This window comes from Stegostoma tigrinum, chromosome 4, assembly GCF_030684315.1.
Source record: "Stegostoma tigrinum isolate sSteTig4 chromosome 4, sSteTig4.hap1, whole genome shotgun sequence".
NCBI lineage: Eukaryota > Metazoa > Chordata > Chondrichthyes > Orectolobiformes > Stegostomatidae > Stegostoma > Stegostoma tigrinum.
The window spans coordinates 24,063,376-24,088,181 of NC_081357.1; the positions used below are offsets into that span (position 1 = coordinate 24,063,376).

The following is a 24,806-nucleotide window of genomic DNA, read 5'->3' on the forward strand; positions in this document are numbered from 1 at the left end:
TAAAAATGGCATGTATGAAAGGCAGTATTATAATGATCAAGGGGGACTTCAGCATGCAGGGGGATTGGGAGAGTCAGGTTGTTAACAGATCCCAAGAAAAGGGATTTGTGTGATGTCTACAAGATGTTTTTTGTGGAGAGGCTTGTGGTAGCAACCACTAGTGAACAGGCAATTCTGGATTTAGTGATGTTTAATGATTGAGACCTGATTAGGGAACAGAAGGTGAAAGAACCTCTTGGGGGGCATTAACCATAATATGACAGAATTCACCCTGCGTTTGAAAGGGAGAAGATTGAATCAAATGTAAAAGTACTGAAGAAAGGGCACTGGACCTGAAACGTAACTCTCATTGCCCTCCGTAGATACTGTCGGACCTGCTGAGTTTTTCCAGCAACTGAAATGGCTAATGTAACAGCTTTATAAGATGGGAGCAAGGTGTAAGCGCTGCTTCATCAAGAGGAGGTCATGCCTGACAAATCTGTTAGAATTCTTTGAGGAGATAACAAGCAAGTTAGACAAAGGAGAACCAGAGGATGTGATCTATTTGAATTTCCAGAAGGTCTTTGACAAGGTGCTACACAGGAGGCTGTTAAATAAGAATCCATGGTGTTATCAGCAGGGTACAAGCATGGATAGTGGATTGGCTGACTGGCACAGTAGTTACAAAGGGGCATTTTTCAGGATGTCAGCAGGAAGTACTGCAGGGGTCTGTGTTGGGACCACAACTATTTACGTTTTACATTACTGGACTAAGTTTGCAGATTCCATAAAGACAGGTGGAGTTGAGAAGGCAGGGAGGCTGCAGGAGGACTTGGGCAGACTAGGAAAGTGGACAAAGAATTAACAGATGGAATACAGTGTTGGCAAATGTGAGGTTAAGCACTTTGGTAGGAAGAATAAAGGTGTAGACTATTTTCAAACGGAAAGAGCTTCTGAAATCTGAAGTACAAAGGGACTTCGGAGTCCTAGTTCAAGATTCTGTTAAGGGTAACATGCAGGTTCAGTTAGGTGTGCAAATGCAATATTTGGTATTCATTTTGAGGGCTGGAATACAAGGGCACAGATGCACTGTTAATGCTTTACAACACTGATGGACCACATTCGGAATATTGTTAGCAGTTTTGGACTCCGTATACAAGGAAAGATGTGCTGGCATTGGAGGGTGTCCAGAGGAGGTTTACAGGGATGATGCCTGGGATGAAAGGCCTGTCGTTTGAGGAAACAGTGAGGACACTGGGTCTGCACCTGGAGTTTAGAAGGTGGGGCGATCTAATTGAAACTTACTGAGAGGCCTGGATAGAGTGGACATGGAAAAGATTTTTGCACTAATAGGAGAGACTAGGACCCAAGCACACAGCCTCATAAAGTACGACCTTTCTTCAACCAGAGAGTGGTTAATTTGTGGATCTCTGGGCTGTGAGGCCAATTCATTGTGTATTTAAGACAGAGGTTTGTCATTAGTAAGCGGGTCAGGGGTTATGGGGAGAAAGTAGGAGAAATGCATCAGCCTTGATCGAGTGGCAAAGCAGATTTGATGGGATGATTAAGCTAATTCTGCTGTTATTCCTATGGTTCACTGAACACCTATTACTCCATATCCTCTTAACTTTGCAACAAATAATCAATGGATTTAAACAGAAACGGTGCACTGCTTTGAAGCAGTTATGCTGCATAGTTCTCAGCTGATCTGGTTCTCTGCAGATATAATAGATAAGACTTTTTTTACAGTGACATGAATATAGAGGAATGAGAACTGTACACAAAAAATGGTCATGTGCTTTTTGAAACTGGTATATTCTAAATTTGACCCAGAGTTGTTATCAGTTCATTGACTCAGGATGCTATTTTTAATGAGGTTTTGGCGATAAAGAAATAGTTGTCATTAAGTTTGAAAAATAGAGCACTTTATTAGCTTTGTGTATCACAAGAGTGTCGCCTGCTTTTTCATGTGTGAACTTTTCCACAGATTCTAGAGCGCTCAATAAAGCTGTTGTTTGAAACAAGAGATATCAGTCAAATCAAGAGGTATGTCCAGAAGCAATGCGCAAAGGTACTGGAAGGGAAAGCCAGCTTGCAGGACCTGACTTTTGCCAAAGAGTACCGGGGGAGTGACTCATATCATCCAGGGGCATGTGTCCCAGCCCTTGAGCTAACCAGGTGAGTTGTACTGCTGGTAAAGTCCTGGAATATCCACTGGATTTAGAAGGGATTGTTTTGTTTGTTCTTTTAAAATGGCTTGTGTAATAACTGTTGAATGCATTATTTAGACTGGCAGAAATCTATGATGTCTGCAAAGCTAGTTCACAGTCAGAACAAAGCTACTGCAGAGGTAACCAAAGCACTGGAAGCCCTACATTATATCTCACAGCTGTCTCTCATTCTCTGGAGGACTTGCAAATCTTACTTTAATAAAAAATTTAATTAAAAGTTTAATTAGACCAGTAATAAAATGAGAAGAATATTTAAGTACCAGCTTGAGATAAATAAAACTTATTAGTGTCATGGAATGGAGATAGAAATTTTGAACCATTAAATTAACATTTCTAGAAGTGCCCCCCAGGAAAATGCTAACTTGTGGTCTAGTTTCTGTTGTGGATTAAGCATTTCCTTTAGAACTAAAAAGGACAAATCCCTGTGGGAATGTGTTAGGCAAGTCAAATAGTTGAACAAGACGGATTGAATATTAACAATTGTAATAGAAAAATAGCCAAATATTCAGGATTACAGGATTGGATCTAGATAGTTGGACTGTCACTTAAAGAGGATGATGACAATATCCAGGTGATTACAGGGCTCTTAATCTACCAATAGTATAACATAATGGACCTGTACAAGGGTCATATTAGAATAACAACAGATGCTGTATAGGTATAGAAGAGGAATATTCTGCCAAACAATATTATTTTCTTTGGGAATGCTACAGGTAAAATAAACTACAATCAGGTTAGCTTTGAATGATGTTGCCTGTTCAGAATCCCAACCTTCTCATTGTCCCAGTGATCCAGATGATCCAGCCAGTCTGTCCCACACAGTTATGATGTCAAACACACAAAGCACTTTCCACCCACCCCCAGACATGTAATCTCCCAGAACAGTTGAAAATCAAATATCTAATCCCGACTATCCTGTCAGCCCTAATGTTGCATAATTACATAAAACAAAAAAACCTAAAGATGCTGGAAATCAGAAACAAAAAAAAATGTTGGAAAAACTGAGCAGGTACAGCAGCATCTGTGGAGAGAAATCAGAGTTAATGTTTTGGGACAAGTGACCCTTTTTCAGAACTTCAGTTCCCATGTACTCTACCAGTGACACCAATGTGCATCATCGCCACAGCCAGTATTGATTGTACGTCCCTAATTGCTGTTAAGGTGGCAGTGAACTGCCTTCTTGAATTATGGCAGTTGTTGTGGGGAATAGATACATCCAGAGAGAGAGTTAGGAAGGGGCTTGCAGGACTTTGGCCCAGCAACAGTGAAGTGATAGTGGTATGTTTCCAAGTAAAGGTGGTTTGTGGTTTAGAGGGGAACTTGCAGGTGGTGTTGCTTCCATGCATCTGCTTCCTTTGTGTTTCAAATTGTTCGATGTGACATAATTAGAAAATGCTATCAGTGGAGATGTGAGTTGCTGTGATGCATGTTTTTAAGTACTGCATGCTGCATCAACGGTGCAGCATTGGTGGAAGGAGTGAATGTTTATCGAGGTAGGTAGAGTGCCAATCAAGCAAGCTGCTTTTTCGATAGTGATGATGAACATCCTGAGCGTTTCGGGAGCTGCACTCGTCCAAATAATTGGAGAATATTCAATCTTACTCCCGCCTTCTGCCAAATGATGGGCACACTTTGGGGAGTCAGAGTGAGTTACTGCAGAATTTCTAGCCTCTTATTTGCACAGTATTTATGTGACTAGTTCCGTTCTGTTTCTGGTCCATGATGATTCCTTGCATGTTGGGGTTTAAACAGTAGCCACACCATTGAACATCAAGGTGCAATACTTAGGCACTCTTGGAGACTATCATTGCCCAACATTTATGTGGCATGTATGTTATTCATTACTTCAGCCCAAGCCTGAATGTTGTCCAGAATTTGTTACTTATGGACACTAATGTTTCAATATCTGAGAAGTTACAAGTGGTGCTGACTGTTATACAGTCATCAGTGATCATTGCCACTGCTGAACTAATTATGGTGGAAAGCATGTGATGAAGCAGCTGTGATGTTTGGGCCCAGGACACAACCCTGAGAAACTCTTACAGATAATCCAAAATTGAGCTGATTGGCATCCAGTCTTTTGAGGTGTGTTCTCCCTGATTTGGTGATGCCACACACAGTCAAATACTGCCTTGACATCAAATGCTGTTGCCTCACCATTTGAATGTTGGTTTTTTTGACAGATGCTAGTTGCCGGTGTGTCGCAATACTGGAACAATTCAGCAAGTGATGTAACTAGTTCTATAGTACAAGCTAATACCAGTGCTCAGCTTTGTCTGGGCACAATTTTTGCAGTATGTCGTGTCTTCAGCCATTTGATATGGTGTGGAGTAGAACGGGTTGCCTGCAGACCGATGCCTGTGATATTGGGGACCTTCAGAGGTCTGCTACAGCTCATGATTGGATGTTGGAAGATTGCTGTGTTTGGAGCTGATCTGTTCGTTTGAGTCATTTAGCTGTTTGCATTGCATCTGAACATATGCAATAGCTGAAGTAGACAATTAGGCCCCTCAAACGTTCTGGTCCATTCAATAAGATCGTTACAAGCCAATTGGATCCAAAATTGGCTTGATGGTAGGAAGAGGGTGGTGGTAGAGGGTTGTTTTGTGGTATGTAGGCCTGTGATCAATGGTGTGGTGCAAGGATGGTGCTGGATTGACAGTTTTTCATCATTTATATAAATGATTTTGATTAGCAACCTAAACTCAGATTAGTAGAACTAGATCAGATCAGTTCAGGTCAGTTTGGATGAGTTGGACCAAAGTGTCTGTTTCCATGCTATCTGACTCTGACTCTACTGGCCTGTTTTCCACATGAATTCCATATTCCCATCGACTGCCGATAAACTGTGACTCCTTTGCCTAGCAAGAGTCTGTCTCCTTTTATTTTTAAATATTCAGTGACTCTAGCGAGTTTTGAGAAGATGTGTAGCTCAGGTTGAGGTTCTGGATGTGAGTTTGCTCGCTGAGCTGGAAGGTTCGTTTTCAGACATTTTGTCACCATTCTAGGTAACAGCATCGGTGAGCCTCCGATGAAGCGCTGGTGTTATGTCCCGCTTTCTATTTATCTGTTTAGGTTTCCTTCGGTTGGTGATGTCATTTCATACGTTGGTGGTCATTTCCTGTTCTTTTTCTCAGAGGATGGTAGATTGGCTCCAAATCAATTTGGAGCCAATCTACCATCCTCTGAGAAAAAGAACAGGAAATGACATCACCAACCCAAGGAAACCTAAACAGATAAATAGAAAGCGGGACATAACACCAGCGCTTCATCGGAGGCTCACCGATGATGTTACCTAGAATGGTGACAAAACGTCTGAAAACTAACCTTCCAGCTCAGCGAGCAAACTCACATCCATTCAGTGACCCTGCTTTCTGCTGCCTTCTCAGGGATAGAGTTCTAAAGTCACAGAACCCTCTAAGAAAACAATTCTCCTCATCTCTGTTCTACAACGGTCACTCCCAACATTAAAATCGTACCCCCTAGTTCTGGGATAACAACAGTCACATTCTATTCATGTCTACCCTGTTAAGACTATTCAGAATCTTAAGTTCTTTAATCAGGTCACTCTGCTCAAAATTCTAATAGAAACAAGCCCAGATTGTCCGACCTATCCATTTTTTTTTCCCCCCAAGTTGTTCGCTGATACTGAGTTATTCTCATACAGATATCTTTAACAGTTGATTTAAGTTTGTTTTCTAATCACTGACAGTTATTTAATGAGTCTGCAATCATCAGGGTTATCTGTGCTTACTCCTTTGGAAAAGGGCAGATTTGTCTGTATCAGGCTGTCACTCCTTGACTTCCTGAGAGTGATAGATTGTACTCAGTATTTCTGCTAATTTTGATCAGGCATTAGTGGTATGTTTCAGGCAAAGAAGAAATAAAACTAACGCAAAAGTGAATGCTGTGAGAGAATAGAAGAGAAACATGAAATTTGTTTTCAATAAAAATGTGACAGTGGGAAGACTGCAATGTAGAATGGAATGGAACGCTTTGCCTACAACGGTAGTAGATTCGCCAACTTTAGATACATTTAAGTCGTCATTGGACAAGCATATGGACGCACATGGAATAGTGTAGGTTAGATGGGCTTGAGATCGGTATGACAGGTCGGCACAACATCGAGGGCCGAAGGGCCTGTACTGTGCTGTTATGTTCAATGTTCTAAAAATTAGATGATGTGGATATGGTAAACCTTTTTCCTTTGAAGTAATGCTCATCAGTGATCATTAATTATACATGGATGAAAGGCACATTTTTCCCTGTATTATTTCTTGGAGCTGAGAATCTGAAAGACCTTTCCAAGCAAAGAAATGACGGCACGGATGTGAGTTTGTCCATAAGACCATAACTCTGAAAGAAGGTAATTTAACCCACCAAACCCAGTTCAGAGAGATCATGGATGATCTGATGGTCCTTGGCTTCACTGTCCATTTTTTAAAACCCCCATAATCCTTGATTCTCTTACTAATTAAAAATCTATCTCCGCCTTGAGCATATTTGACACACCCATCTCCATAACCCGCTGCAGTAAAGTATTCCGCAGGTTCACTACCATCTGAGAGGAAAAAAAAGTCCTTATTTCTGTCTTAAATGTTTGATTCCTTACTCTGAAATTATGCCCTCTGGCCCTAGACTCTCCTACAAGGGGAAAAGTCCACTCCACATTGAGTCCCTAAGAATATTGGATGTTTCAATAAGGTCACGCTCATTCTTCTAAGTGCCAGTGAGTGCAGGCCAAGTCTTTCATTAAAGAAAATCCCTCCATACACATGATTAGTTTATGAACCTTCTCAAGACTGCCACCTATGTCAGTATGCCTTTCCTTACAAAAGGCACCCACGCCATTCACAGTATTTTACGTACGGTCTGGCTGGTGCCCCGTATGGTTTTAGCAACACTCCTTATTTTCATATTTCCATTCCCTTTGACATAAAGGCCAGAATTGAATATGCTTTACCTATTGCCTGCTGAACATGTTTGCTGACTTTTTTTGTGATTCGTGCATGAGGACTCTGAAATCCTTCAGTGCTGCAGCTTTCTGCAGTCTTACCCCATTTAAAAAATATTCAGCTCCACAATTCTTCCTTCCAAATTGGACAGCACCACTTTTTGAGGGACTTGAGGCTGTTTTCATTAGAGAGAAGAAGGTTGAGAGGTGACTTAATTGAAACATATAAAATAATCAGAGGGTTTGATAGGGTGGATAGGGAGAGCCTTTTTCCTAGGATGGTGACGGCGAGCACGAGGGGGCATAGCTTTAAATTGAGGGGTGAAAGATATAGGACAGATGCCGGAGGTCGTTTCTTTACTCAGAGAGTAGTAAGGGAATGGAACGCTTTGCCTGCAACGGTAGTAGATTCGCCAACTTTAGATACATTTAAGTCGTCATTGGATAAGCATATGGACGTACATGGAATAGTGTAGGTTAGATGGGCTTGAGATCGGTATGACAGGTCGGCACAACATCGAGGGCCGAAGGGGCTGTACTGTGCTGTAATGTTCTATGTTCTATATTGCATCTGCTATCTTTCTCCAAGGTTGACTTAATTTGTCTTCTCTTTTCCTCCGCCATCAAACTCTTATTGTCAGAATGCTATTAATGTCTTTTACTGTGAAGACTGATGCAAATTGTTTATTCAAATCCTGTGCGGTTTTCTGATTTGCCATAATTATTTTCCCAGCCAACTTTTCTAAAGAGCCTATGTTCACTTTGGCACTCTTTACACACGTAAAGAAGCAGTTCCTGTCCTTTATATGTTATTTGCTAGTTTATCTTCAAAGATTATTTTTTCCTTCTTATTGATCAACTTTTGATGGCTTTTAAAACTTTCCTAATCCTCTGTCTTATCACTAATCTTTGCTGTCATGTATTTTCTCTCCCCTTTTCAATTTGCTACAATCCTTAATTACCTCAATAAACCGTGGTTGGTTTATCCCTGCCTAGAATCCTTGCCAAGTACAGTTCCAGTGACTGCAATGATGGGGAAACTGATGTATTAAAGGAATGGGTTTTTTGGCTGAAGAACAACTTCTCACTTCAACTTGAGGTGTACATTTTGAGAGTCTACTTCATGGAAAGCTGTCGTTGCTGTTAAAAGTGTGCAAGGTTCTTGGTGCTTTAATGCAGAAAATGCATCCTGTTTAATGAGGCTAGTGGGGGCAGGCAGTCGACAACACTCTAAATTGGAAGTGACATTGCCGCCTCTGGGGGAGCTGGGACACTAAAGGCAGACAAATAAAGCAGAAATCTGGCACCCAGAATAATGCACCTGCAGCTCAACAGCTTTCTTTGGCATTTGGAAATGTGCAGTAACCAAAATGAAAACAGGAAACCAAGTTTCAACACAATATTGATAATATAATTGCATCACATACATAGCAATATGTGTAAAATGCTATGTTTTGACTGCTGAAGAGTAAATGTAATATCTCCACTTACCTGTCAAAATGGTGTTGGAAGATCAGAACATACTAACTCCAGTCATAAATAATAAAACAAAAAGTAATTGAGAAGACTGTTCCATGAGTTCTAGTAAATTTAGACTTAAATAGTGTCTGAGATGAGAGATCTAATTCTGCAGTACAAGTATGTATTGCCTTCTCCAGTAGAAGCCGCCCTGAAACTTAGAATCAAGTCAATTGGAGTGTGGCCAGTGGGCAAATGTTGATCTTTTACACTCAGTACAATTGCAGAATTTTGAAATGCAGCTTTTTAAAACTGTTCTGTTGTACATTCAAGATACACACACTCTCTGGTTCACATCTCTTCTTTTTATACTAACTTCCTGAAGAACCATCCCAAAACGGATGTCCTAAAGTAGGTTAAGTTGTCCTTTGTGTCACTGTTGTATCTTCCATTTGGAAAGTGAAGACCCAGGTCAAGAGAAGCATTTTCAAAGTTCTCTTTTTATAGCAGTTCCTGCATTATTTAAATCATCTTTTGGTGTTTCTGGAGTTTGATTGAAGTCTGTGGCATGTATTAGTTGGGCCACGCAGGAGGTGGTTTAGTTGACAGGCAAGCACTATCCACAAATGTAGTTTCACCACTCCTGAACTCATTGTTTCTTCCAGCTTTCATTTCCTGAATGCACCCTCTGGGTTTTCAGTGCTATCTGTTCCTCATGCTGCTGTGACGTTTCCTTTTGGTCTTGTTCCACACCTCTCTTGGTGTTTTCCCACATCCCATCCTGTGCTCCAGGCCATACTGCCTGTGACCCAGGTACTGCAGTGCTTTTAGAAACTAATGGTAGGGCCTTGGGTATTTTTGTAGAACAGAGGGACTAAGGGTGCAGGCACATAATTCTTTGTAGTTTGCATCATATATAGACAGTGTGGTTAAAAAGGCATTTGGTGTGAGGAGAGATATTAAAAAGACATAAGACAATTTTTTTTACAGAGGGTACTTCACGTGTGGAATTAACTTCCCAAGGAAGTGGTGGATGTGGGCACAGTTACAACACTTAAGACATTTGGATAGGTGCATGAATAGGAAAGGTTTAGCGGGATATGGGCCAGGAGCAGGCTGGTGGAATTAATTTAGTTTGGGAGTATGTTCGGCATGGACTAGTTGGACCAAAGGGTCTGTCTTCACACTGTATGACTCAGTCAAAGACAGCTCACCACTGTCATTTTTCCAGGGGTGTTAGAAATGTGCAGGAAATGCTGGCCCAGTTAGCACTGTCTGCATCCCTTAAAGCAGCACACAAAATCCTGACGTATCCCATAAGCACATATTTGGGACAGAATTATAGATCACCTTAATTAAGGAAACAAGCACTAATTTTTGGTGAAAATCATGTTGACTCACTGTTGAATATTTTTGGAATAGAAGAATGATGAGGACAGCTGTTAATGTGGTGCGAGTGGACTTCAAAAATGATTGAGACAGTGCCACACAGACTTGTGGGCCAGTAATAAATAGCTCCTGCTCCTACCAAAGGTGATGCCAGTGTTTTTGGTCAGGAGGTGGGGATTCGTCAATGTTAAGACCTATTCTCCCGTAATATCTAGATCTGGACTTTGCGCATGGCACGGTTTCAAAATTTGCAGGTGACACTAAATCTATGGTTTGTGAGGTGGATAGTTTAGAATTTCAAGAAAACTAACAAATTCATAAAATGAGCTGCTGCGTATAGATGAAGTTCACTCCTTGGAAATTCTTTCTTGTCTTTCCAAACCAAAAAAAGGCAATTCAAGATAAAGGACAGAACTCTTAAAGGGATGCAGGAGTAAAGGTACCTGGGTGTATAAGTGATTGAAATGGAGTGTGATTAGTACAGCCCATGGTAACCGAGGTTTTATTCCTAGGGCCGGAGAGTACAAAAGCAAGGAGACTGTGTCAGGTTTCAGCAAGAGCAGTGTGTCGAGGCCTGAGCACCACACTTTCGGAAAGATGTGCAGGCATTGGACGTTGCAGATAAGATTCATGAGAATGGTTTCAGAGATGAGGACTTGTTGTAAGGACATGAGAATTAGGAGTAGGCACAAGCAATTCAGCTCCTCAAGCTTGCTGCAACATTTAATACGATCATGGCTGATCTCATCTCGGCCTCAATCCTCTTTCCGACTGCTCTCCATAACCCTTCAATCTGTTACTAATTAAAAATCTGCTCATCCCCTTGAACTAACTTAATGTTGCAGCATCCACTGTACTCCAGGGTGGTGAATTCAACAGATTCATGACCCTTTGAGAGCAAAAATTTCTCTTCATCTGTGCTTTTAATATGCTGCTACTTATCCTAAAACTATGACCTGTAGATTGCCACACAAAAGGAAACATCCTCTCTATGTCTACTTTATGAGTCCCTTTAAGTATTTTCTATATCTCAATTAGATCTCCCCTCATTCTTCTAAACTCCAGAGAGCATAGGTCTAACTGCTCAGTCTGTCTTTATAAGACAAACCCATTATCTCTGGAATCAATCCAGTGAATCTCCTGAACGGCTTCCAAGTACATCCCTCTTCAAGTAGGGGTCCAAAACTGTACACTGTATTCCAGATGCTGTCACTTTAATGTAGTGTATCGTTGCAACAACTTCCTATTTTTATTTGATTTTCTTTTGGCTGCAAATGCCAAGATTTCATTTGCCTCCCTTTTCATCACCTTCGGTATCTGCATATTTTTTGTGACTTATTTACAAGGTCCCCCAGTTCTGCACCAAAGCATTCTAAAGTTTCCCTTCATTTAAATAATAAGTTGCCTTTCTATTCTTTGACCAAAATGGAAAGTCTCACACTGATCTAAGTTATGGAGATTCTTTGAAGAAATTGGGACCATTTTCTTTGGGGGAGAAAGGGGCTAAGAAGACATTTTATAGAGGTATTCAAAATAGTGTGTAATCTGCCTATTATCATGCAGGACAGAGTAGAAGGGGAGGAACCATTCTGACAGATAGGGTCAAGAACGAAGAAGGTATAAACTTAAATTGCAGAAGACCCAACAGGACATGAAGAACATGTTGATTTTTGGATTGAACTGTCTGTGTGTGTGTGTGGTGGAGATGGATTCAGTTGAGGCTTTTAAAGGTAGTTTGACGGTTATCTACAAAGGAGACTGTGCAGTGTCCCTGGAGAGGAATTGCAGATGAGCAGTGCAGACATTATGAATTTAAAGGCTTGTTCTGTGTTGTAACAATTAAGATTTTGTGATGCCTTTGTACATAGTGCATGCTACAATTTTGCTTTCGAACGTCTGAGAAGGTATCCTTATGTTTAACTTGTTTTGAGGATTTTTTTTAGCACATGGCTGAAAAATGCTTTCACATGAAGTCATCTGGTTAATACAGAATTTGCAGTGTCCACGCCACTTTTCAGCACAAAATAAAGCAGCCTTTCAATCCCAGCTATGCACCTAAGTATCTCCTGGCATGTGCATCAGATAGTGGGAATATGTGAGTGAGCTACTAAAATAATGGTTCTTTTTGCCCTGTGCAACTATTGAGGTGCCAGTATTAATTCTGCTATGATTGCTAATCTATATCTTGTTCCTAAACAGGAGGATGCTGTCATATGATCGGCGCTCTGAACCTAGGGTAGGTGAGAGAGTGCCTTACGTCATTGTGTACGGAGTGCCTGGGGTGCCGCTCATTCAGCTCGTTAGACGACCGATTGAGGTGCTGCAGGACCCCAGCTTGAGACTGAATGCTACTTACTACATCTGCAAACAGATACTGCCACCCCTCAACAGGGTCTTTTCTCTGATTGGTATTGATGTTTTCAGCTGGTACCATGAGATACCTAGGGTAAGAAGGACTGCAATTCCCTGATACGTACTTTGGTCTCCTAACATTGTATTAGTTTATAATTAGTCTGGCCACTAATGTGTTAAGTTCTTTACTATCAGGAATATCAACAGAAACGAAGTTGGAAATGTTAATACAAAACTGTTGCAGGATAGAGGCACAGACTATTTTCTAAATGAGGAAAAGCTTTGGAAATCTAAAGCACAAAGGGACTTAGAGAATCCTGATCTTGGACTGTTATGCTAACAAGAGGGTATGGATGGCAGTTAGGAAGGCCAATGCAATGTTGGCGTTCATTTCAAAAGGGCTAGAATTACAAAAGGAAGTACTGCCGAGGTTGTACAAGGCTCTGGTCAGACCGCATTTGGAATATTGAGAGCAGTTTTGGGTTCTGTACTTAAGGTAGAATGTGTTGGCCTTGGATGGAACCCAGGGGAGATGCACAAGAATAATACTAGGAACGAGGGGCTTGTTGTACGAGCAGCAGTTGAGGACTCGGGACCGTATTCGATGGAGTTTAGAAAGTTGATGTGGTGGGGGGAGCCTCATTGAAACTGACAGAATACTGAGAGGCCTGGATAGAGTGGATGTGGAGAAGATCTCTCCACTAGTAGGAAAGACAAGCACGGGATTACATCCTTGGAGTGAGGGGACAACCCTTCGAATTGAGATGAGGAAGACTTCCTTCAGCCAGAGGGTGTTGAATCTGTGGAACTCATTGCTACAGAAGGATTTGGAGGCCAAGTCATTGAGTGTATTTAGGACGGAGAGAGATCCTTGATTAGTAAGGGGATCAATGGTTACAGGGAGAAGGCAGGAGATTGGGTTGAAAAGCATATCAGCCATGATCAGATGGTGGACCAGATTCAATGGGCTGAATGGCCTAATTGTGCTCCTATATCTAATGATTTATTTATTTAATGATTAAACTCTTGTAACTAGTAAATATGAATATATTGCAGTTAAAACTTTTTTTTTCGACCAGGATGAATGGTTGTATGGAGCATCAACAAACCACTGTCAGCCTGCAGAAGTTAGGGGTGTAGTTAGAAATTTAAGAAAATCCTGAAAAGGGCTTACAATAATTTTCAGACATTTAATTTAGTGGAGAGCCAAAAGGACTTGGAGAGCAGAGAATAGATTAGTGGTTAACAAAAAAAAAGTCCAAAATATTTAATGAGGAAAATGATATTCAAGTAAAGGTTGGAACTCCTTGGGCCCAACCATGAGGTCATCTTGGAGAGACAGAGTATGGCTGCTGTACAGAATTAATACTTAGTTTCTGATCGCACTAAACCACAAATGTTACCCTTGTCACAGGGAAGGAGGCAGTTGGGAAACTGTATGGGATAAAAATAAGAAGTAGCCATTGTAGTCCTACAGGACCATAGATCTGCTGTTTTAAGTGATGACTGGTGGTGGTTTAACCTGAGGGTCACCTGCCTCAGGTGAGAGGGAGAGATCTAGCAGCTGAGCTAACCTACAAGACACGTGAAAGATTAGCCGTGTTCAGAAACAGTCATCCAGTCTGGATAGGGTGCTTACTTGGTTGGTAAGGGAGGCAAAAGTGAAAAGTGCAGAGCCTGGTTGCAGTTTTCCAGATGTCTTTGGATTTTTGAGTGGTGCCACTCGACTGGAGGATTGTTAAATGTTTAAACTCCTTTTTGAAAAGGGCAAGGGATAAAAAAGCCAAAAGACATTCCACTCCCGCACATCCCAGATGTCCAAGTTCTTTAAGGACTGCAACTTTCCCCCCCACAGTGATCGAGAACGCCCTTGACCGCGTCTCCCGTATTTCCCGCAACACATCCCTCACACCCCGCCCCCGCCACAACCGCCCTAAGAGAATCCCCCTCGTTCTCTCTCACCACCCTACCAACCTCCGGATACAACGCATCATCCTCTGACACTTCCGCCATTTACAATCCAACCCCACCACCCAAGACATTTTTCCATCCCCTCCCCTGTCTGCTTTCCGGAGAGACCACTCTCTCCGTGACTCCCTTGTTCGCTCCACACTGCCCTCCAACCCCACCACACCCGGCACCTTCCCCTGCAACCGCAGGAAATGCTACACTTGTCCCCACACCACCTCCCTCACCCCTATCCCAGGCCCCAAGATGACATTCCACATTAAGCAGAGGTTCACCTGCACATCTGCCAATGTGGTATACTGCATCCACTGTACCCAGTGCGGCTTCCTTTACATTGGGGAAACCAAGCGGAGGCTTGGGGACCGCTTTGCAGAACACCTCCGCTCAGTTCGCAACAAACAACTGCACCTCCCAGTCGCAAACCATTTCCACTCCCCCTCCCATTCTCTTGATGACATGTCCATCATGGGCCTCCTGCACTGCCACAATGATGCCACCCGAAGGTTGCAGGAACAGCAACTCATATTCCGCCTGGGAACCCTGCAGCCATATGGTATCAATGTGGACTTCACCAGTTTCAAAATCTCCCCTTCCCCTACTGCATCCCTAAACCAGCCTAGTTCGTCCCCTCCCCCCACTGCACCACACAACCAGCCCAGCTCTCTCCCCCCCCCCCCCCCCCCCCCAACCCACTGCATCCCAAAACCAGTCCAACCTGTCTCTGCCTCCCTAACCGGTTCTTCCTCTCACCCATCCCTTCCTCCCACCCCAAGCCGCACCCCCAGCTACCTACTAACCTCATCCCACCTCCTTGACCTGTCCGTCTTCCCTGGACTGACCTATCCCCTCCCTACCTCCCCACCTATACTCTCTCCACCTATCTTCTTTACTCTCCATCTCCGGTCCGCCTCCCCCTCTCTCCCTATTTATTCCAGTTCCCTCTCCCCATCCCCCTCTCTGATGAAGGGTCTAGGCCCGAAACGTCAGCTTTTGTGCTCCTGAGATGCTGCTTGGCCTGCTGTGTTCATCCAGCCTCACATTTTATTATCTTGGAATTCTCCAGCATCTGCAGTTCCCATTATCTCTGACAGGCTAGTTCACCTAATGCCAGTGGTAAAGGAGCTTCAAGATGATAAACTGAGACAAAAATTGACACTTGGAAAAATATGATCAATAACCACTCCTGCCCCAAAAAAATGCTTGCAGGTTGCAGGTGTTTCCCTCTATCTGCTGCACTTATCATTCTAAATGTGGTTGTGGGGTTGGAACCTGTTGTCTTAGGAGCTTTGGTGAATTTCTGCGTTGCATCATGTAGATGGTACTGAACCTCACTAGTGGATGGAATAAATGTTTGTGGATGCACTAATCAAGTGGGCTGCTTTGTCCTAAATGGTGCCAAGCTTATTGGGTATTGTTGGAGCTGCACGCATCCAGACAAGTGGGGACTGTTCCATCACACTCCTAACTTGTATCTTGTAGATGGTGGACGGACTCTGTAGAGTCAGGAGGCGAGTTACCCACTGCAGGATTCCTAGCCGTGTGCAGAAATCAAAAGTAGACCATGTTTTATTGATTGTTCTGTGAATGCATTCCAACACCCGATTAATTAGAGACTCATTGTGCTGCTTGTATACCTTTTAAATTGTATACACACAAAGTGTAATTCATTCCATGATTCCTTGTGCAAAGAACTAGAAGTAGGATGACTTTCACAATGAGAGGTTGACCAATTAAGACAGATTAGGAGAATTTTTTTCTTAGAGACTTGAGTCTTTGGAACTGTCTTGCTCAAAAGGTGGTGAAACTGGAGTTCCTGGAATTTCAAAACGGTAGATAAGTCCTTGATGAGCAATGGGCACTAGATTATTTAGGATCGATTAGGAATGTCGCGTAATTGGAGCAACCATGATTTTCCTGAATGTCTGAAACAGACTGAAGAGGCAGAATAGCCTATTCATGCTCCTTATTCATATGTAGGACAGATTTGTGAAATTTTGTCCACACTCTATTGTATGTTTTTGTCAGGACAAATTAATCTGCTGTCTGGGTTTTATAGCCCCGTGACAAGAGAGCTTTCCCAAAGTCTGTCCTTGTTAAAATATAGCCTAACTCGTGACTTGACATAAGTATTGCAACGTATAGTAGAGTCAGCAGAGTAACCAACATTACAGGCACCTTTTTGATCGCTCTCCCACAAGCAGCTGTAGAAATTGTGAACTCACTGACATCTGGTATTGTCTACTTGCCATCTCTTCATTGTATCTGACTCGTTTAAAGGAAACATGCTACAGGATAATTCTCCAAAAATTGAAATAATACTTTTCAATGTGCTTAAGCTCAGTGTTTAATATTTCTTTAGGTCCAAAAGGCGTTTTCAACAGCTCGCAATAAACAGGATGGTCGTAAAGGAACGATCTCCCAGTATTTCACCACCCTGCACTGTCCAGTCTGTGATGAGCTGACTCAGCTGGGCATCTGTAGCAAGTGCCGAAGTAACCCTCAGCAAGTATCTGTGATCCTTCATCAGGAGATTCAAGAATGGGAGCGGAAACAATCTCAGCTGCTGAAGGTACTTGTGCTAAACCTTCTAAACTGCAAGTTACACTGTTTCTCTGACTAAAAGCCAAAGGACGTCACAATAAATATAGTTGACCAAATTGACTTCATTCAAAATGCTATGAATAAAGGTCAGTTGGAATTTTATCAAAAAGTAAATTAAATGTTTGGAGGAAGATTCACAGAAGGACGGGGGTGGGGTTTGCCGAAAGAGGTTAAGGAAATTAGGCAAGAAAGGAGATGAAGATATTGGGACAGACTGATTGAAGTTTAGTCTGAAGGAGATTGAGGGACTGCATTGCTCTGGAGAGTATCTTCTGTGGCCATGCCTTGTTAAGTAAATGAATGAATTGTCTTCTGAATACCAGGGAGTTGGGTCTTGTGCGTGGGGGTTGATGCACAATTTGCCAAGCTGGGGAACATTGGGTGGGATTGTATGAGAATAAGGAATAAATTATTATCTTTGATTCTTTGCAGCAGTTACCCTTCCCGATCAATTCTCTGAACCAAGATCTGACTTTAGAAACTTATAATTCAAATATCTGGGATTTATTTGTTATCTCCTGGTGTTCTGCAACAGAATAAGTGATCATTGTTCTTGTTTGAGAGTTTTCTGAGTATTAGCTGTTGATTTTTGCGGCGACAAGTTCACTGGAGCTTAGGAGGATTGGGGTGACCTTATAGAGGCTTAGAACGTAGAACAATACAGTGCAGAACAGGCCCTTCGGCCCTCGATGTTGTGCCGACCTGTGAACTAACCTAAGCCCCTCCCCCTACACTATCCCATCATTATCCATATGCTGATCCAAGGACTGTTTAAATGCCCCTAATGTGGCTGAGTTTATTACATTGACAGGCAGGGCGTTCCACACCCTTACCACTCTGAGTAAAGAACCTGCCTCTGAAATCTGTCTTAAATCTATCACCCCTCACTTTGTAGCTATGCCCCCTTGTACAAGCTGAAGTCATCATCCTCGGAAAAAGACTCTCACTGTCCACCCTGCCTAATCCTCTGATCATCTTGTATGTCTCTATTAAATCCCCTCTTAGCCTCCTTCTCTCCGATGAGAACAGACCCAGGTCCCTCAGCCTTTCTTCATAGGGCCTGCGCTCCAGACCAGGCAACATTCTGGAAAATCTCCTCTGCACCTTTTCCAATGATTCCACATCCTTCCTGTAATGGGGCGACCAGAACGATATGCAATATTCCAAGTGAGGCTGCACTAGCGTTTTTGTACAGTTGCAGCATGACATCACAGCTCCGGAACTCAATCCCTCTACCAATGAAACCTAACACACCGTAAGCCGTCTTAACAGCACTATCAACCTGGGTGGCAACTTTCAGGGATCTATGTACATGGACACCAAGATCCCTCTGCACATCCACACTACCAAGAATCTTTCCATTGACCCGGTAAACCACAATGAGGGGCATAGATAAGGTGAATATCAAGGATCTTTTCCCTCAGGTGGGGGCATTCAAAAGTCAGGCATATTTTGAAGGTGAGAGGAGAAAGATTTAAAAAGGACATGAGGCAATAGTGGTTTGTATGTGTAATGAACTGCTAGAGAAGGTGATGGATACAGATACGGTTACAACATTTCAAAAACATTTGGATAAGTATGAATAGGAAAGGTTTGGAAGAATGTGGGCCAAATGCAGGTAAGTGGGATTGGTTTGGTTGGAGAACATGGTCATTATGGACTGGCTGGGCTAAAGGGTCTGTTCAGTGCTGTATAACTCTGACTCTGACTTCGAGTGCTTTATAAATGGAAGTTTACTCCTCTTCGTGACCTTTGTCTCCCCTCATCCCATTCTCTACCACTCCCCTTACTTGGGTGCCTTTGTGAGGAAATGCATGTGTGTCTTTCACCTTTTCCTCCCTATCATCCTATTTCCTCCCCTTGAAGATCAAATTCATAGACAGACATTCATCAAATTCCTACAGTGTGGAAATAGGCCCCAACTAGTCCACACCGAACCTTGGAGCATCCCCCCAGACCCATTCCCCTATAACCCACCTAACCTACTCATCCCTGAACACTCTGGGCGATTTAGCATGGCCAATCCACCTATCCTGCACATCTTTGGACAGCGGGGGCAAACAGGATCATCCGGAGGACCCCCATGCAGACACGGAGAATGTGCAAACTCCACACAGACAGTTGCCTGAGGGTAGAATCGAACCTGGGTCCCTGGGACTATGAGGCAGCAATGCTAACCACTGAGCCACCATTACGCCCCAATGCACCTGTTGTGCAGAAAACAGAGGGCCTCACCTGTATGACTAATACTTGCGAGCTGATGGCAAACGCTGTTTTGTGGTTGGTTTTCTGAAAATACCTAGTGCCTAATGGACTGCAGTTGTTGCAAATGATTCACCATTTAAGTTGCTAATTACCCAAATCTTTTGTTTTTAGATTTGCAGGAATTGCACAGGCTGTGTGGATAGACAAGTTCAGTGTGTCTCATTGGATTGCCCGGTCCTGTATAAGCTGTTCAGCGTCAGCAGTGACCTTACAAAGGCCCCATACCTTCGTCAATTGTTGGATCAATTTTAACAACTCTAATACACTCAAAGTATTGGCTGGTGCTCACTTCAGTTTTTGCGTGCCATGGTGAGCTTCTCATGATGGCAAAAGCTGAGCTTTTATAGCCAACAAGATTGAAATGTTTGCATATCTTTTTGAGTGTGAATATCACAATATTTGTTGCAGTGCAAAAAAAAGTCTATTAGTTAACTGTTTCACTTGTTGGAAAATCATTTTTAAAAATACATTTGTGAACCTGTGTCATTTCCATAGTGATGGATGATTGAACAGCCCTGTAAATAAGTGTACAGTCCTATTTCGTATGCAATTATGGTAAATGGTGTTCTGATCTATGGGCACTGAAATGTGGGTAATTTACAACTCTGGTGCAAATTTCAAGCTGCATATGTTTACAGATGATTTTCTACTATATATTCAAGTTTTATGTGTTGTATGTTTTAACAACTTTCTCAATTATATATATTTTTTATTTACCTTTTTTGATGGTTGCTTTCTTTAGTGTGCATTGTAGTGAACTTGCAGTCCAAAATGTAACACTTTGTTAAAAGGACTGTCCTGTTATGTTTCTGGGTGCTTTGCTCTGAAAACAATCATGGCTAGAAAACATTTTGGAAACAGTGCTGTGTGGGGTTGTTGCAATATCTTGATTATTTATTGGGATTATATATGGCACTTCATATCCTTTTTAAAAGTTTATATTATTTTCAAAGAAAAGTTTAACAGTTTCTCATTATGTCAAGTCTGATTTGCCAAAATTTGTACAAATGAGGCTTGCTTTTTTGAATGGTTGTAAAGTTGTATGGAAATATAAAGGAATTATATGGTCCTGTTTATTTGCTTCTGTTTTGTTGGACTCTACAATCATCCAGAACTTGGAATTTTACTTTAAAAGTATTTTTTTGATATTGTCACTAAATTAGAATAAATCAGATTATTAAAAGTTTACCTTGTTTAAAATACTAAGATGGTCTGTTTTGGAAAATTAGTCTGTGAACTCGAGGCTTTACAAAGTACGTAGGAGCTTGTGCACTAGAATCCTTCAAGTTGAACTTGGAAATTGAAGCATTCCCATGCGTCTGTTCCCTTTCGGCTAGTTGTTGGACATTGTGGGTATGAGATGCTGCTGAAAAAGCTGGAACAAATTGCCAGACGGTACAGTATGGATAAGACCCTGCAGCTAACTGCTGTCACTTTTTCATAAGATGTGAGCATTATAATAGACATTTATTACTCATCCTCAGTTGCCCTGAAAAGGTGGTGGTGTTTTGCCACCTTGAAAAGCTTCAGTCCTTGGGGTGAATTGACACCCACAACACTGCTGGGAACGGAATGGATGCTTCATCTGGTTTCTGGGGTTTCATGATGACACGTTGGATTATGTGGAACTGGGCGATACCAGATAAATGGGAATATTCAGTTACATTCATGTATGTGCCTTGCAGGTGTAGAAGAAGCTTTGAGGGAAGAATGTTAGGTGATTGAATACCCAGTGTATACCCTGCTCAGCTCCCGAGGTGGAATATAAGATGTTGTTTCTCCAGTTTACATGTGGCCTCATTTTGATAAGAGGAGGCCCAGAATGGACATGTTGCTATGGGAAACTGATATAGAGGAGACCACATCAGAAGCAACAGATATAATTGACCAGGTTAAAAAACATTTCATGGGGGTAGGTCAGCTGCATAGGCAGGGAATGAGGAAGGAGATATGGATATAGTAGTGGTTTTGTTTCAGGATGTGGCTGAAGAGCTTCAGGGCGGAGGAGGTAACTAGAGTGTTGCAGTGGGAGAGATTCACAGATGTCTACGGAGGGAGAAGGAAGGAAAGAAAACTTCAACGTGGGTGTCCTTGGAAGAGGCATCACAGTATGGTCTTCAGCGACTAGGAGATAGTAAGGACTGCAGATGCTGGAAGTCAAGAGTTGATAAAATATGGAGCTGGTGAAGCACAGCAGCAGACAGCATCGGGCTATTGGTGGAAAATTTCATGATGGTTACACCATTTAAATTATTGCACACTGATTTATTCATGATGTAACAGGAACGTTTACTTGCTGTATCATCAATCCAAACTTGGATATGGTTCAAATGTTGTAACAGGACATTGTCATGCTTCATTGAGGATTAAAAATTGTATGAAACATGGCAAGTTTCAGTAACAAAGCCTGCTGCTTATGTTGCTAAAGATCTGAAAATAACTTTACCTGGAATGCTGCTCTGCCTTCAGCTTCTGATTTTCTTCCCAGGTTTGACACTTCTCAGTTCCTTTTCCTAAATCCATCACCTCTATTCAAAATGTATCAAAGCTTTCTCTTGACTCCACGCGCAACCTGATCCCTAAATTTAATGGCCTGCATTGTGCTAAGTTTCAACCGAAAAAGTCCTTTCCTGAATGGTTTTGAAGGGGCTCATTTCTGCATTCAGATACTGGGACCCATGTAGAATTTATCATTTGAGGGTGGAGGCAGAGGGGTTTAAGAAAATCTGGCTTTTATTCCAAAATTGATCGTACCAGCTTTATGACCAGTTTTTGTTTTCATCATTTAAAAGTTAGCAATAGACAAAGAAACAAAATTTCCATCAAGAGATACATTGTTACCTGAGTTACAGCCTCCTGAAATCCATTGAAAAGGGTCAAGGTTGCAGGGTAGTACTTGGCATTAGCAATATTTATTTACTGGCTAAAAAGTGAGCATGCTTTGACACTCGGATCACTGTTTTGGGTCACTGATTTTGCCAGACATGAAAGAATAGATTACAAGTAGAGCCATCATTTAAATTGAAAAATGTAACATTTGTTGGTAAGAACAATTGTATTTTCAGTAGCTAAAGTTTTGAGAAGTGATAAATACAAACTGTAAATCTCTTCTGAAGATATTCCACAAACTAAATTGACAGTTGTTTGCACAATCTAGTATTGTCTGAGTGCAATTAATTTTGACATCGCTATCTGCAAATGCAAAGTATGCTGCAGTGTGAGGGGCTTTAAGATTCCCTATACAATGGATATTACCTTTTAATGTCAGACAGCAACAGAATTAAGATTCTTTCAAATCTCGTTGAAGAAATGACTTGCTGAGGTAAAACACCAAGGTGTAGAGGAATCATAGATTTTCTAATGATTGTACACACATTACAAAATTTGAATGTTATCTTTTAATAAAAGACAAATAATAAGCTGCCCTTCTATCAAACTGCTAATATTTGAAGTTATGTAGGTGATTGTAATTGTAAATTATTTATTCAAGTATGGAATCTAGGCTAGCATTTGCCCTTTTGATGTGGTTATGGTGAGCTGCTGCTGTTCTGAAATGCTGTAGTCCACATGTAAAGCTATAGGATGGTGAGTGTCTTAGAATGGGAGTGAGAGTCATGGTATTCTCATGTCCTTCTGTGTGGTAGAGATTACGTGTTTAGAACGTGCTGCTGAAGGATTTCTACCGATCGTACAAACAGCCAGTCAATCTATCCATCAAAAAGCAGGGCCTGTGTGTACATCTTGCAACAAGATCTAGATCAAGAAAGAGATCAAACCAGTACTCTAACATCAACCAGCAACAAGCATCCCAATATTAATTTATAACATGCCACAAAACTACACCTGAAACATAATTCTGTTTTCAATGCCATCATGCAGCCTACAGACCAATATCAATTGCCATTTAACTATGTCAGATTCAGAATTATCATGAAGACTATAGCACAACTCCTTTTGCTTTTCGTGGAATGATGGTGTAGTGAATAAGTTGAGGTGGGGGAGATGGAGGTAATACAAGCTTTAGTTGAGAACTATACTATTCAATTCTGTACCAGTACTCACCAATGTTGAAGTAACTGATCTTCATTGCACATTTTAATTGTTTTCTTTAGAATATCTATTACTTGATAAACCAGATGACAGCAAAGCAGATAATGATTGGAGTGCAACTTGTAAGCATTTAAGAAATAATTAACATCAAACTGATATAGTTGTAAGCAGCTATTTTTACATATTTGCTTTTCAATATAATCAAGAGATCCAGGTTAACCATTGAAATTAGAGCCCAAAGCTGGAACTCTCCAGTGTTCAGGACTTAGAAAAACTTGGTATAAAATGTGCCTCAGACTCATAACAGTAGAAAACATAAGCTTAGAGTAAGACTTCTCCAGCTTCTATTGAGCTTAATTCAATACGACTAAAATTATTTTTCTTTCACAAAAGAAGCTAAGGCACCAGTGTAATATTAGCTATTTGTGGCATAAACAGATCACTCATCCACCACATTGCTCTACCATTGAATAACAGTATGGCTACTCTGAATTGTAACCTCAAATATCCATTTTCAGCCATCCCTATTAACCTTTCACCCCTTACAAGAACACAGTTACTACTGCCTTAAAAATATCAAAGGAAGGTGGAATCTTCTGTCAAAGGGGCATGAAAACAAAGACTCAACCCTTTGGTGGAAAACTTTTTCCTAATCATCTTACTGCATGTTTTACATGCCAGTAATAAAGGAAGGAAAATGGAATTTTGGCATTTATTACTAAAGGAATTAAGGTAAGTAAATGTTGCTGCAACTGTACAATGTTTTAGCAGTTTTGGTCCCCATATGGGATGGAGTTGCTTTTGGAGCAAGTTCAGAGGTGGTTGACTAATTCCAGAGATGAGGGTTTGTTTTATAAGAACAGATTATTCTCTACAGTTTAGTAGAATGAAAGGTCTAATTAAGATGCTGAAGGGGATTGTCAAAACACAGAGAGGGGACTTTTTTTGTGGTGCAATCTAGAAGAAGAGGTCATTATTTTAAGATCAGGATAAAAGATTAAAAACTTAAATAACCTCAAAGGGTTATGGATTAGTGGAATTCACTAGCCCTGAATGCAGCGGATACTGGACATTGAGTAAGTTTGAGGAGATTTTTAATTACACAAGTGTTGAAGGGTTATGGAGAGCAGGCAGGAAAATGGAGTTGATGAGATGAGAGCAGTCATGATCATATTGAATGGTGGAGCAGGCTCAAGGAACTGAACTGCTAACTTCTAGTTCTTAGATGAGTCCTTATTTTTAAAGTGATCTCATTCGAGATAAGAGGAAAGTTCTCTTCACAAGGTCTCTGTCAAAATTTACATTTCAAACAAGTTGCCTCTTACTCCTCCAAACTTCAGCAGATACAGCCTAGCCAGTCCAACCTGTTCTTAGGACAAACCATCTTATCCAGTAAATGTTCTTGAACCTACCTCCAACACATTTGCTTAAGGTGACCAGTACTGTGTACTCCAGATCCTATCTTACCAGTGCCCTGTATAACTGTAGAAAAATCTTTTGTAACAGTTCCCTTTGCAATAAATGATATATTCTATTAGCTTTCATAATTACTTGCTGTA

The 24,806-nt window shown here is 41.4% G+C and overlaps 1 protein-coding gene across 1 annotated transcript in view; it reads left to right on the plus strand.

Annotated features, from left to right (window-relative positions):
* Nucleotides 1–21,536, plus strand: part of rev3l (REV3 like, DNA directed polymerase zeta catalytic subunit) — a 181,868-nt gene extending 160,332 nt beyond the window's left edge. Inside the window, exons 29-32 of the mRNA XM_059645215.1 lie at nucleotides 1,967–2,157; nucleotides 12,211–12,457; nucleotides 16,691–16,900; nucleotides 19,309–21,536. Coding sequence (XP_059501198.1) covers nucleotides 1,967–2,157; nucleotides 12,211–12,457; nucleotides 16,691–16,900; nucleotides 19,309–19,449 — 789 coding nt within the window. The 3' untranslated portion in view covers nucleotides 19,450–21,536. The remainder of the gene's footprint in view (nucleotides 1–1,966; nucleotides 2,158–12,210; nucleotides 12,458–16,690; nucleotides 16,901–19,308) is intronic.
* The last annotated feature ends 3,270 nt before the right edge of the window (nucleotides 21,537–24,806 follow it).